Below are 11,162 nucleotides of genomic sequence, written 5' to 3' on the forward strand. Positions count from 1 at the left end.
AGATGGCCCAGAGGAACAGAAAATACTACGGCACCATTATTAGTGTCCCATTGTTGAAGGTTTGGCCAGTAGATACAGAAGCAGATGACCATGGCAACAGGCTGGAACCCTCAATTTTTTAGAAAAAATGTAGGGTATGATTGGGATGCCTTCCACAGACCAACTCATACTTACTCAGTACATATGTTCTGTTCTCCAGGTTGATGTCAGGAAGCATCCCATAAAAGGATATCCTCAAACTAATGCCAAATTAGGGTGGGAGTGTAAATTAGAGCAAATCAATCTACTATGGTACAGGTTCTTCTTATCAAAGGAAGTGTCTTCCAAAACATGGAATAAGTAGCTAATTAAGTACCTAAGTCAATTAATGCTCCTAGGTGTTTAAGAGATTGGATGGGAGTCACATGGAGGCTGTTTTTTTATTACAACTTGTAATATGGAAGTCAATGGTCAGGTTCAGGTAAACTTTGTGACTAAAGGGGAACCTGATAAGTAAGTTATCTAGTTATGGGAAATGTGCTGTCCCACACTAGAGACATTCAAAAAGCAACTGGATAGCCATCTGAACAGGATGGTGTAAATTGGTGTCCTGTAGCAGCAGGGATTGGACCCAAAGGCATTTATGGCCCCTTTACTATGATTCTAAAGATGACTAGCTGGGTGAAAATCTTGGGAACTGTGCTTAGGCTAAATGTACTGGAAATGGTGGTTTTGATATGTAAAATGAAGAAACTGTATGTGCTCTGGTACTATTAAGATAGCACTATTATCTTACTAGTACCAGAAATAGGCTTCCATCAAACTGACATCATGAACTCTCCTTTGTGAAGGGATACTCTGATGGTTTGCAGCATTTCCACAGGCAATCATCTGTGCATGACTTTTTTAGATTTCTGAAGCCCAGTACAGATCTCCATCCTCAGTCTTGTCTGGGAAGAATAAAGATGATGGAATAGATGCCTTCACATTTTTGTGGTGGTGATACTACTCTACTGCTCATATTTATAATAGATGTTGAATGATTTTGGTTATGATACACTCAAGATGTGGATGAAGAAGAGAGCATGGGAGCAGGTTCCTTCCAAAATTCTATGTTGTAGCTATTGTCCATGGTGTCCAGGATCCAAGGATTCAGTCTGCATTGTCATCATGCTGTGAGGAAGAGCTAAAGTTTTCTTCCTGTGGATAGGCACCTGCCATCAGAACTGTTTTGTCCTGTTTGGAAGACTGGAAATAATACGTAGCTGGAGGAGGTAACATTCTAGGGCTGGAAGCACAATCTGGACTGAGATGGTTGGGGAATTCTGTAGCTTTTGAATGGAAAGGATGATTGCTTAAGATTTCTGAAGGGCAAAAGGAAAATTTTACCTTGTTTTCTAGATGAGGAAGGCATGACCTGTTTTTCCCCTTTGATTTGTTAAATGATTTGTTTTAGGGCTTTTATTCTAAACAGATGTGTTCCTGTAAAAGGAACAGAGATTACGTTTGTTCTAGAATCAGCATCTAAATTCCAACTGCTTGACCCAGATGGAGTATCTGAGCTACTGTAGTAGCTGCCACCAATAAGTCAATAAACTGAATGGCTTCTTGTGTAGGTAGCATCAGATAAAAAAGCAAAGGCTTAAAGAGCTTTACTAGGCTCGTGTGTGTGTGTGTGTGTGTGTGTGTGTGTGTGTGTGTGTGTATATATATATATATATAGTCTGTTTTAGCTCTTTACTGTTTGTCTTCCACCCACATAATAGATACTCTGGCAAAGTAGGAGGACACAGCTGAGAGCTTTAGTGCTAATGCCAATGCTTCAAGGGATTTTGTTAATGCAGCATCAGACTTTCTCTTTCCCTGGTCTCTGAGGGGGGCATCCCTGTCTTTGGGCATTATGGCCACCGAAGAATCAGAAGTGTGTTACCTTCTCCCTTAATATCATGTGGAAGTGTGTACTGTTTTTGAGCAATATTAGCACCCTTCTTGCCCTGATAAGTGCTTCCTACCCTTCTTTTATCTTTTCGAGTTAGGAAACATTACTTCTCTGATAGAGGCCATGGGTTCTGGGGATATTGCAAGCTCTATGGGTAACAGGTTTTTTCCCCTGTTTCTAAAGGGTTAATAGCCAGAGAAACCATTGCTTCATTCGGGAAGTAAAGGAGAATCTAGCAGATGAATTCTCCTCAATCATTTCTGCGTCGGATCTCATTTCCCCGCATCTGAATCAAGCTCCTGGGAGAAATGCATGAAGGAATCACTGTTGGGATGATGTCCTGTACAAACAGTTGGTATTTTCATATTGCAACCTATGGCTCTAGCTCTGCAGACACAATGGAATGAGTACTGGAAATAGCACTAGCCTGACTTGGCTATGGATATTTATCCTTTGTTTTATTTTTCCTTTTAGGTTTTATTTCTGCTTTGCATGGCATGATCTCTGAATTATCAGCTCTCAGAATAAGGCAGAGTGGGCAGCTGCTTGCACTGGCTGCTTTCCTGCAAATCCCACCCACCTCCCACCTTTCCTGTTCTCCCAAACTTAGCTACATTTTGTGCACATAGCAAGCTGGAGGTTTTGAGTAGGAGATATACAAAGAAAAAGAGCAACTGCATGTTTGGAGTATTGGACAGAGTGGCTATGGGGGCGGTCATGATGGACGCTTCTTCAATATTTACCTTTGCACCACTGTGATAAGCCTGTGAATCATTTGCAGTCTTCAGAGACCCTTTTCTATATTTCACCAGCGAGACCACATTAGTGGGTACATGAGGTATGTCCTACTGTAGCAGCCTAAGGGTAAGACATCCCTGCTATGGTGGTTGAGATTAGTTCCATCTTTACTGAGTTTCAAACAGGTAATAAAACTGCACTGTTTTGCTGGGCCTCTCATGGGTGTTTAATTTTAAACAGTTTCCTTTCTGCTTTTATTTTCCTGTTGCAATTTGGTAATTTAATTAAAGGGTTTTTTAAACTGTACATTGCCTTTAGGCCCTGGTGAGCAAAAAAATCCCAATCTAGACATATGATGAACAACAACATAAGTTATCTCAATTCCCACATTTGTAAAAAGCATGACATACACCCTGAAACACATTATGTTTAAATTAAAAATGGCATAAACACAGCAAAATGTGTCAATTGCATTCAATCACAATCACATTAAGGGTCCATAATCTTTTTCCAAATGCTTCAGCAAATATAAAGATAAAGCATTAGTGTAAATGTTTCAAAATGAACCCCAAATTTCACTGACATTAAAAGTATTGTCTTTACCTGCTGGAGGAAGATTTCTGTTATTGCCCTCGATAGTGCTCTTTTCCGTAATTCCATGATCAAGTTTTATCAGAGCTTTTCTTCTCTCATTTTCAGTGATATACTTCACTTGCTTATCCACTGAACTATTTACTATCACTTGCAAACCATTGTCTTTTAGTATTACTGAATCGGTTTTTATGTCTTGGTTAAAAATGTTGCTGGCGACCACATGAACTTCGGGAACCTCTCTTGAATCTTTTAAATTGTAAATGTCAATCTGAGTTTTGCTTGAATTGTCAGCAGAATGAAATCTTACAGTAATATTAGTTGTTCTTATTGCTCTGCCACCATTATTACCAGCATTTTTGTCCTGTATCAAGCCAGGAAGCAAAGGCCTTTCTTTTTTATCCTCTTCGGTTCCTGCACCCTGTCCCTTTGGAGTGTTCAGAAGGCTATATGGGAAAATCTTGTACAACTTGTTACCCATCAGCACTGAATAGTTATTGGGAAAAGGGATTTCTTGTGTTGTTGGGCTACTAGGCGTTGCCTTGCCTTTTACAGAGGATCCTGAAACAATATAGTTGTATACATTAAAATTCTACCAGGATATTCTGCTCTACAAACTAGTCATGCAGACTACACATACAATTCACATGACACTACTTCACATTGTGACTTTAAGCAAATTTCCTTGGAAGCAAGTACCCCCAAATGAAAAGGAAGAATTTCCAAGCACATGTGTTTTAGAATAACATATATGATGGTGAAAACAGTAGGGGAGTGTTACCAAAAATAAATGCAGGCCTTCTGCACAGGAATGTTAGTAAACAAAATCCAAGAACAGGGACTACCTGCCTTTTACCATATTCATGTGTACAGTTAATGGTCTGCCTTCTTTCTCTGAATTTTCATGTTCATGCATCAAATTCTTTTGGTGCAGAACTTGGATTTGGTGATCTGCAAATAAAATAACCTGTATGAATATGAGATCATGTCCAAAATGAAACAATCTTTAAAATGGTTGGATTCTGGTATAATACTGTGGCTGTAAGCAAGAAAATCTCCAGATCAAAACTCTCATTGGCCATCTCACACAGTGGTTTAGGCAAACCACCTTTGAGCCTTCCTCCCCTTCAATCTGCAGTGACAAGATCGTAATACAACCCTATCTTACAAGAAATATTTGGGATAATTACATGAAGCACCCTGAACACTCAGAAGTATGCTATACAAATACTAAAGACAATTGACATGCTATGTAAGGAACAGGTATAAGAGCAAATACATATTATACTAGGGAGGTTTTCCTATGAAATGCTTTTGCAATGATCTAGAGCAGGGTAGCAGAAACAATTAAAATCTAAAGCTGTATTTACGTATTTGATTTATGCCACACCTTTATACCAAAAAATAATACTTTGGGTATTTTTTATTTATTTAACTTTTATATGCCGTCACCACATGCCTCAGCATAGTTTTATTATTTACATGTTTTAATCATGTTTAATACCAGCATATAGGATACTGTGCATTGCATATGCATGACATGGTTCTTGCCATGGTCACAAGACCTTTAATGGCCACAGCCAATGACCCAGGCATACTGATTTAAATTCTGTTGAGTTCAGTGGGACTCACTTCAGGGTAAATATGCTAAGGATTGCAGTTGAAGTATAAGTTAGTCTAGGCCAACCTGCCAGGAAACCTCTTGGCATTTTAGACTACAACTCCCATAATCTGTAACCATTGTTCATGCTGGCTACAGTTCATGGGAGTTGTAGTCCAAAAAAATCTGGAAGTACCAAGTTGGAAAAGTCTGATCTAAGAGTTACAACATTCATATGATGGATTGCAGTCACACTTTTTGTGCTTAACTATATACAGTGTGTAACAGGCATCACTACAGTAACTTGAAGAGTTTTGCTGCAAGAGGCTGACACTGCTGTCAAATGGCATGGGAATCTCTCACCCAATTTTCATCTATAAACAAAATGGGAAGTTGGGAGAATCCATGAGGAAAGCTTCATCAGATGCTGCAGCTGGGTGTAGACGGCTGCCACATGGATAAGAAGTAGCTTGCTCATGTAGATTAAGACATATCATGAAAAAATACTACCCATTATCCAAATCCAAACCAATACGTACTTTTGAGTAAATGCACATAATGAAAACCCAAATATTATAAAATGATTATCAGAGCATTTTGAGTCAATTTCTCAGTCATATATTTCAGCTCTTCTCTAGCGATATGCTCCCGCTTATTCACAAAGTCCAACCTTCTGTGCATTTATCAATTTATTAGATTTATATCCCACTTTTTTCTTACAAAGAACTCAATGCAGCTTACATCATTCTCCTCTTCTGGCTCTCAATCTTAACCCAACAACTACAACTCTGTGAGGTAGGTTGGGCAAAGAGTTTGTGACTGACCCAAAGTCACCCAGTGGGCTTCCTGGTTAAGGGGGGACTAGAACCCACGTTGCCTGAGTCCCAGTCTGGGCTCTTAACCGCTATGCCACACTGGCTCATTTTTGTGCACTGACAAGTAAGGTCAATAATGTATGTTAGAGTAATGGGATTGCCATCTATGCCAAAGAATTGATACTTACCAAGTAATTTAATAATTTCTTTAAGATTCGTTTTTGAAATTACTGAAGTGTGCACATCTGCAAAAAAATAAACAGTTTTACAATAAAACCAGTTATTAAGGCCACATGTCTGAACCACCTTTAAAACTGTCCATCTTCATCAGCTATACTGAAACATCTTTGAAAAGATTAGGGATGATGTATTAAGATACAATCCTTCCAAAGCCAATGGAAGGTGGAACCAATTTTTCTGACCAAACTGATGTAGGATGAAAGTGAATTCCGCAATTTTTTTGCACTATCCAGCTTAAGATGCTTGTTCCAACACACATCTAATCTGAACTCAAGCCACTTTTACCATGCTACCACAAAGTGCCCAAAACTGAATTTAGCCAAGGCATAGCATTACCTTAAGTCCAAATTAAAGTGAGTCCTCAAAGTCTCAGGAAGTGATAGCAGACTGAAACCAAAGATAACTCAGAGAGACCAAGAGATGAAAATGTTCTGCACCTACATGCCAGGCTAAAGTAAGGTAATAAGATGACTTACTAATTTGTGGTAAAATTCACCTGAAAGGACTGAGTGCCATTCTCATGGGGGTCTATTCCTGTATATGAATACCAAAACAAGTAAAATAAAGCAAGTAGGGCTCTCTTTTAATTGCAAATATGTACTACTTTAATTGATATAGGGTGTAGTTCCTGGGGACCAGTGAGTTTTAGAAGTTTTGTCTGTCTAAACATGCATAGAACTGCCCCCTTGGTTAATGCATAAAAGCTATTAATCTGGGCAGTAAGATGAAACAGGAGATGCCAGTCAAGAAGTCATATAGGAAGACTTCTAGAACTGCAAGCTTTTGTTTAACCATTGGGACATCTGTCACAAAGAGGTTTCTAGCAATCCTTGATGGATGAAAATGGAGTTTTTTTCCATAAAAATCCAGTTTGGAGTGTAACTAGATTAGGAAGGACAGCTAGGGAAATGGAGAGCTTATAAGACAAAATACCACTGAAAAGCAAAGTCCAACTGTGAGTTTCTTATAGCATAACGAACAGCCACAATCGTGTATAGCTTATCTCCTGCCACTAACAAGACTTGATCTTCCATCTACTAGGTTGAGGGAATGGTCAATTTGCCTGTCTGAGGTGCTTTATAAAGGAGCAGTCTGTGTCTGCTTTGCATGTATTGTTTTTCCATCATTTGTGCAATAATCAAATCTGGCTGTACTACTATCCTTAAAATAAATGAACTGATTTACACTGGTGAGATTGTTCTTTATTTCATTGGAATCTAAAAGAACATGTAGCTTTGCAGAAAACATTACAGTGTAACACTGATAAATATGGCTTGAGTTGTCACTATGATAAAGCAATCATACCACACAGGAAAAAGAGCCAGAGCTACCCAAATCTTTCAATTGGAAAGAAAGCAGTAAATTAGCATATCTCACATTAAAGAGCTTTGGAACCAATTCTTATTTTCTACTGCTTCACATCATAAGTCTGGAATTCCTACATTACACTTTTTGCCTCTGATGTATAGGTTACTCCCACTAGCATTTCGGATAGGGCAATTTTTTTAGGTTGCAGCAGACTCAAAAACCAGAGATAGAAGTGGGACAAAAGAAATAAGCTTGTGCACCAAATACAAATAATGCATCTGTAGGACCACTTATAACTTTCTTATAATGACAAATATCTTTTCCAGTTCTAAACTCTATTTGGGGGTAGAAGAGAAATACATCACTGTTCAGTTACTTTGACTGAGGTCTACAGAACTGTTCATTCTGGCATGACCATCCATCCATCATCAGGCCCATTCTGAATGCCACAACATATTCAAGAAGTATATGCATGAATCCAAAGTTCCAACACTAAACCAATGACAAAGCTGATTTTCAAATGGTCTTAATGACAGACAATCTGCATACCAATTGACTCATTTGCGCACATGATAGCTTGGAACAATACAAGAAAAATATGTAAAAAGGTCTGTAATGGTGCATGACAATTGCTTCCAAGTATGCTGACCTTTGGTAAATGAAACAAACAAAAAGTACAGTACTCTTTTGACGAGACATTAATGAGTGATTAAGAATGAGTACAGCTGCATCATATGAACACTTGGTTAAAAATACTCTTTTTGCATTCAGTGTCAGTCCCATAGTTATGATGAAAACCCTGTGGAAGGAAGCAAGTAAGCCTATGCAGTAAAATATTTATATTTTTACAACAACTATGTAGTTTTTCAACAAAACTGTCAAATGCCAGCTAGCTTATTACTTTTCCAACTGCCATTATTTATTTGCAGACCCTATCATTATTATATGCTGCTACTGCAGTACTATAATTTCTAGTATCTGCAGCCTTTATATGTTGCCTATAAATGCCAGAATATAACCTTTCCCATTCATTTTCTGGAATGAGTGCATAACAGATTAAAATTGGTGATCTAGATTTAAAAAAAAAGATGGCTGCCTCCAAGTAAAACAATTTCAGGTTAAAAAAACTCCCAAAGAAATAAAAATGTACATTTTTCATAGAAGTGTGAAAGTGATGCCCTTTGGATTTAAAGTACTATTAAACATAAATATGTTGGTTGTTTAGATTGCACTGGTGGTGAGGATTAAGGCTAAAGCCATTGTTCTCAAAATAAAATAGACTAAGATGATGCTGGAAGCTGCTAGGATTAGAAATACATATTATTTAGGCTTCCCAGTCCCAGCTCAGTATGTATGTGCCTGAATAGTATCAGGAGGTATTCTGCTTTTCCATAATTATTACAGCATAGACTGTTACACAGTCTGGATTTATTACAGAGAACACGGCATCTGATCACAGCACAATCTACAATCTGGACCTTGGGCAGGTCTCTGACTACTATTTGGAAGAGAAGTACTCATACCCTTAGGAAAGATTAAAGTACATCTTATATATATATGGAAAATTTCACCATGACAGCAAATGAGAAACCTATTTAGTACAGAAATATTGAAAAAAGGTTAATGTTTTCCTTCTTTGTACTGCAGTAACCGGCAAAATCTTGTAATATTATAAAACAATATTAAAGGGAAAATCCTACTCAACAGCTGCATCAGACAGTCCTTGGAGTGATGCTAACTACTTGTTGAGAAAAAAATGATGGTGGAACTCCCCAACAATAACTGATTCACCAAGTTAATCATGCAGTCACCACAATTAACACATGGAGAACCTCCATAAGATGCAAGGGGGAAATGCCTTCAAAAGAGTAAATCATAACAGTTCAAGGACGTATTCTGACTTTTTTTATCATAGGTGCTAAGAATCCCTAGCCTGCAAGGCTACATAATCCTGCCTAGGCAGAACCCCCATCCATAGGCCAAATCTAGTCCAAGACCCATAGCCCTGAGAAGATCCAAGACCCATTTGTTGTTTCCAAAATGAGATTGGAAGTAACAGTGAAGATACAGTGAGAACACTGGTGGTGACAAGAAAAGGTCCTACTTTTCCCAACGGCAGTTTTGCATAGCAAAGCTAAGGATCCAGCCAATACGGGAGGAATGGCTGCTCCTCTTGACAACAGCATAGTCTTATTCTCTGTTAGGAGCATCACAGGACACCATGCCTCTCCAGATGTCATCTGGCCCATGGTGAGCCTACCAAGGGCAAGTCTCCCACCACCTAAAGATGTGGTGTACACCTGCAAGTCTTTGAACCTTAGGAAGCTGCCCTTACAATATCTCTTATAAAATCTGCCAAACACAGCCCCACAGCAATGTATTTTGATTTACTGGGTGTCTGACTATGTTCCACCCTGTTTTGCAGCCCACTACACAAAGCAAACTACTGAGCGGGAAGTGCATATGGTTATTGTGCTGCTTTCTACTTGGCAAGCCACAAATTTTTGTAGGTTTATGCAAAATGAACAATACTGCAATAACCTGGGGACTAAAATCCCAGAGAAGCTAGCTGATGAGATGCCATTAACCTCAGTAAGCAAGCAAGGCCTTGGCCTGCAATGCCATTTAATATAAAGCAGCTGTGAAGATCATCAATAATTGAGTTGTGAGTGCTACTTCTGGACAGTGATTACACAGAGCAATGAACAATGTTGCTTTAAATCTAGTATTGCACAAGTGCACTTATATTATTAAATGAATGCATAATAATAATGGAAGTGCACTTGTGCAAAGCTGGTATTTTTCATTGCTGTGTGTAGTCACTATCCAGTTGTACAACCCGGTTTTATCTAAACATGGGGTTTTGTTTTGGCTTCTCCCCCCTGTAGCTTCTTACTCCCAGTACCCCAAATCTGCCCAGGAGGTCCCCCAACCTCTGCAGCAGATTGAAGCTCCATCCAATATGGCTGCAGGAATGAGGGTCAGTTCAATCCACCAGAAGTTTTTGTGCATCTGAGCGCCAGCACAAGATACAACCCATTATTATCATTATTACCACCACCACCACCACCACCAAAGCGATGATAAAGGCATCAGACTGCCCTGCAGAGTTACCAGCTGTCCCTGCTCTTTGCCACCACATTGTTGAATGCATATTATGTGGAATATCCCCTTCAACTACAGCCTTTCCTGTATGTTTGAGGTTCTTATCTGGCAAGCCCTGCATGGTTCTAAGGCTGAGGATGAGCCAGACCATTCAAGAAGACCAGGTACTTGGATCTGGGTCCTTGTCATGGCCTCGCTGTTCAACCTGGGGGTGGACGGGGTGGGGGGAACCACCTCTCTGAACCTCAGTTCCCGACCTATAAAACGAGACAAACAACCGCGTGCTTCCCAAATCTGGGTGGGACAGCAAAAACTGCAAAGCACTTCAGAGAAATACAGAATAAATCACACCCGGTTGCAGCTGCGGAGCTTAAAGGATGGTCTCCTTCTTGGGAAGGCCCTACTCTACCTTAGCCCGAAACACGCTACCTGGGTCAGGTTCCCTCTGAGGCCTAGTCTGGCTGTCCCAGCTGGGCAAATGCGCGAGGAACAGCAACAGGCAGGCCCTCCCGGCGAGCGCCATCTTCGCCACCGACCACTGCAGCAGGCGGCTCAGAGCCCCTGGAAGCTCCTCGGGGTCACAATCGGCGGGGCCCCCCCAATCCTCTCCGCTCCTCCCTTCCCGCCTCCTCCTGCAGTCGTGCCGAGCACGGTCTCCAGGACACGCGGGGCGACGCCGCCAGAAGAACGGGCTCCTTTCTGTGACCTCACTCGCCCGCCCGCCCGCCCGCCGGTGCCATTAGCCGGCCCTTCCTCGGCCCAGGGACGGAGCCCCTCGTGCAAGGAGGCGCGACCGAGCAGGCCGTAGGCAGCGCCTCCCGCTCGAGCGCTGCGTCGGGACAGAGCG

General features: G+C 40.5%; 1 protein-coding gene across 1 annotated transcript in view; it reads left to right on the plus strand.

Moving 5' to 3' along the window:
- Positions 1–7,095, plus strand: part of TUBGCP3 (tubulin gamma complex associated protein 3) — an 87,446-nt gene extending 80,351 nt beyond the window's left edge. Inside the window, exon 22 of the mRNA XM_044428740.1 lies at positions 2,393–7,095. Within this exon, the coding sequence (XP_044284675.1) occupies positions 2,393–2,419 (27 nt within the window). The 3' untranslated portion in view covers positions 2,420–7,095. The remainder of the gene's footprint in view (positions 1–2,392) is intronic.
- The last annotated feature ends 4,067 nt before the right edge of the window (positions 7,096–11,162 follow it).

This window comes from Varanus komodoensis, unplaced genomic scaffold, assembly GCF_004798865.1.
Source record: "Varanus komodoensis strain SLA01 unplaced genomic scaffold, ASM479886v1 scaffold2, whole genome shotgun sequence".
NCBI lineage: Eukaryota > Metazoa > Chordata > Lepidosauria > Squamata > Varanidae > Varanus > Varanus komodoensis.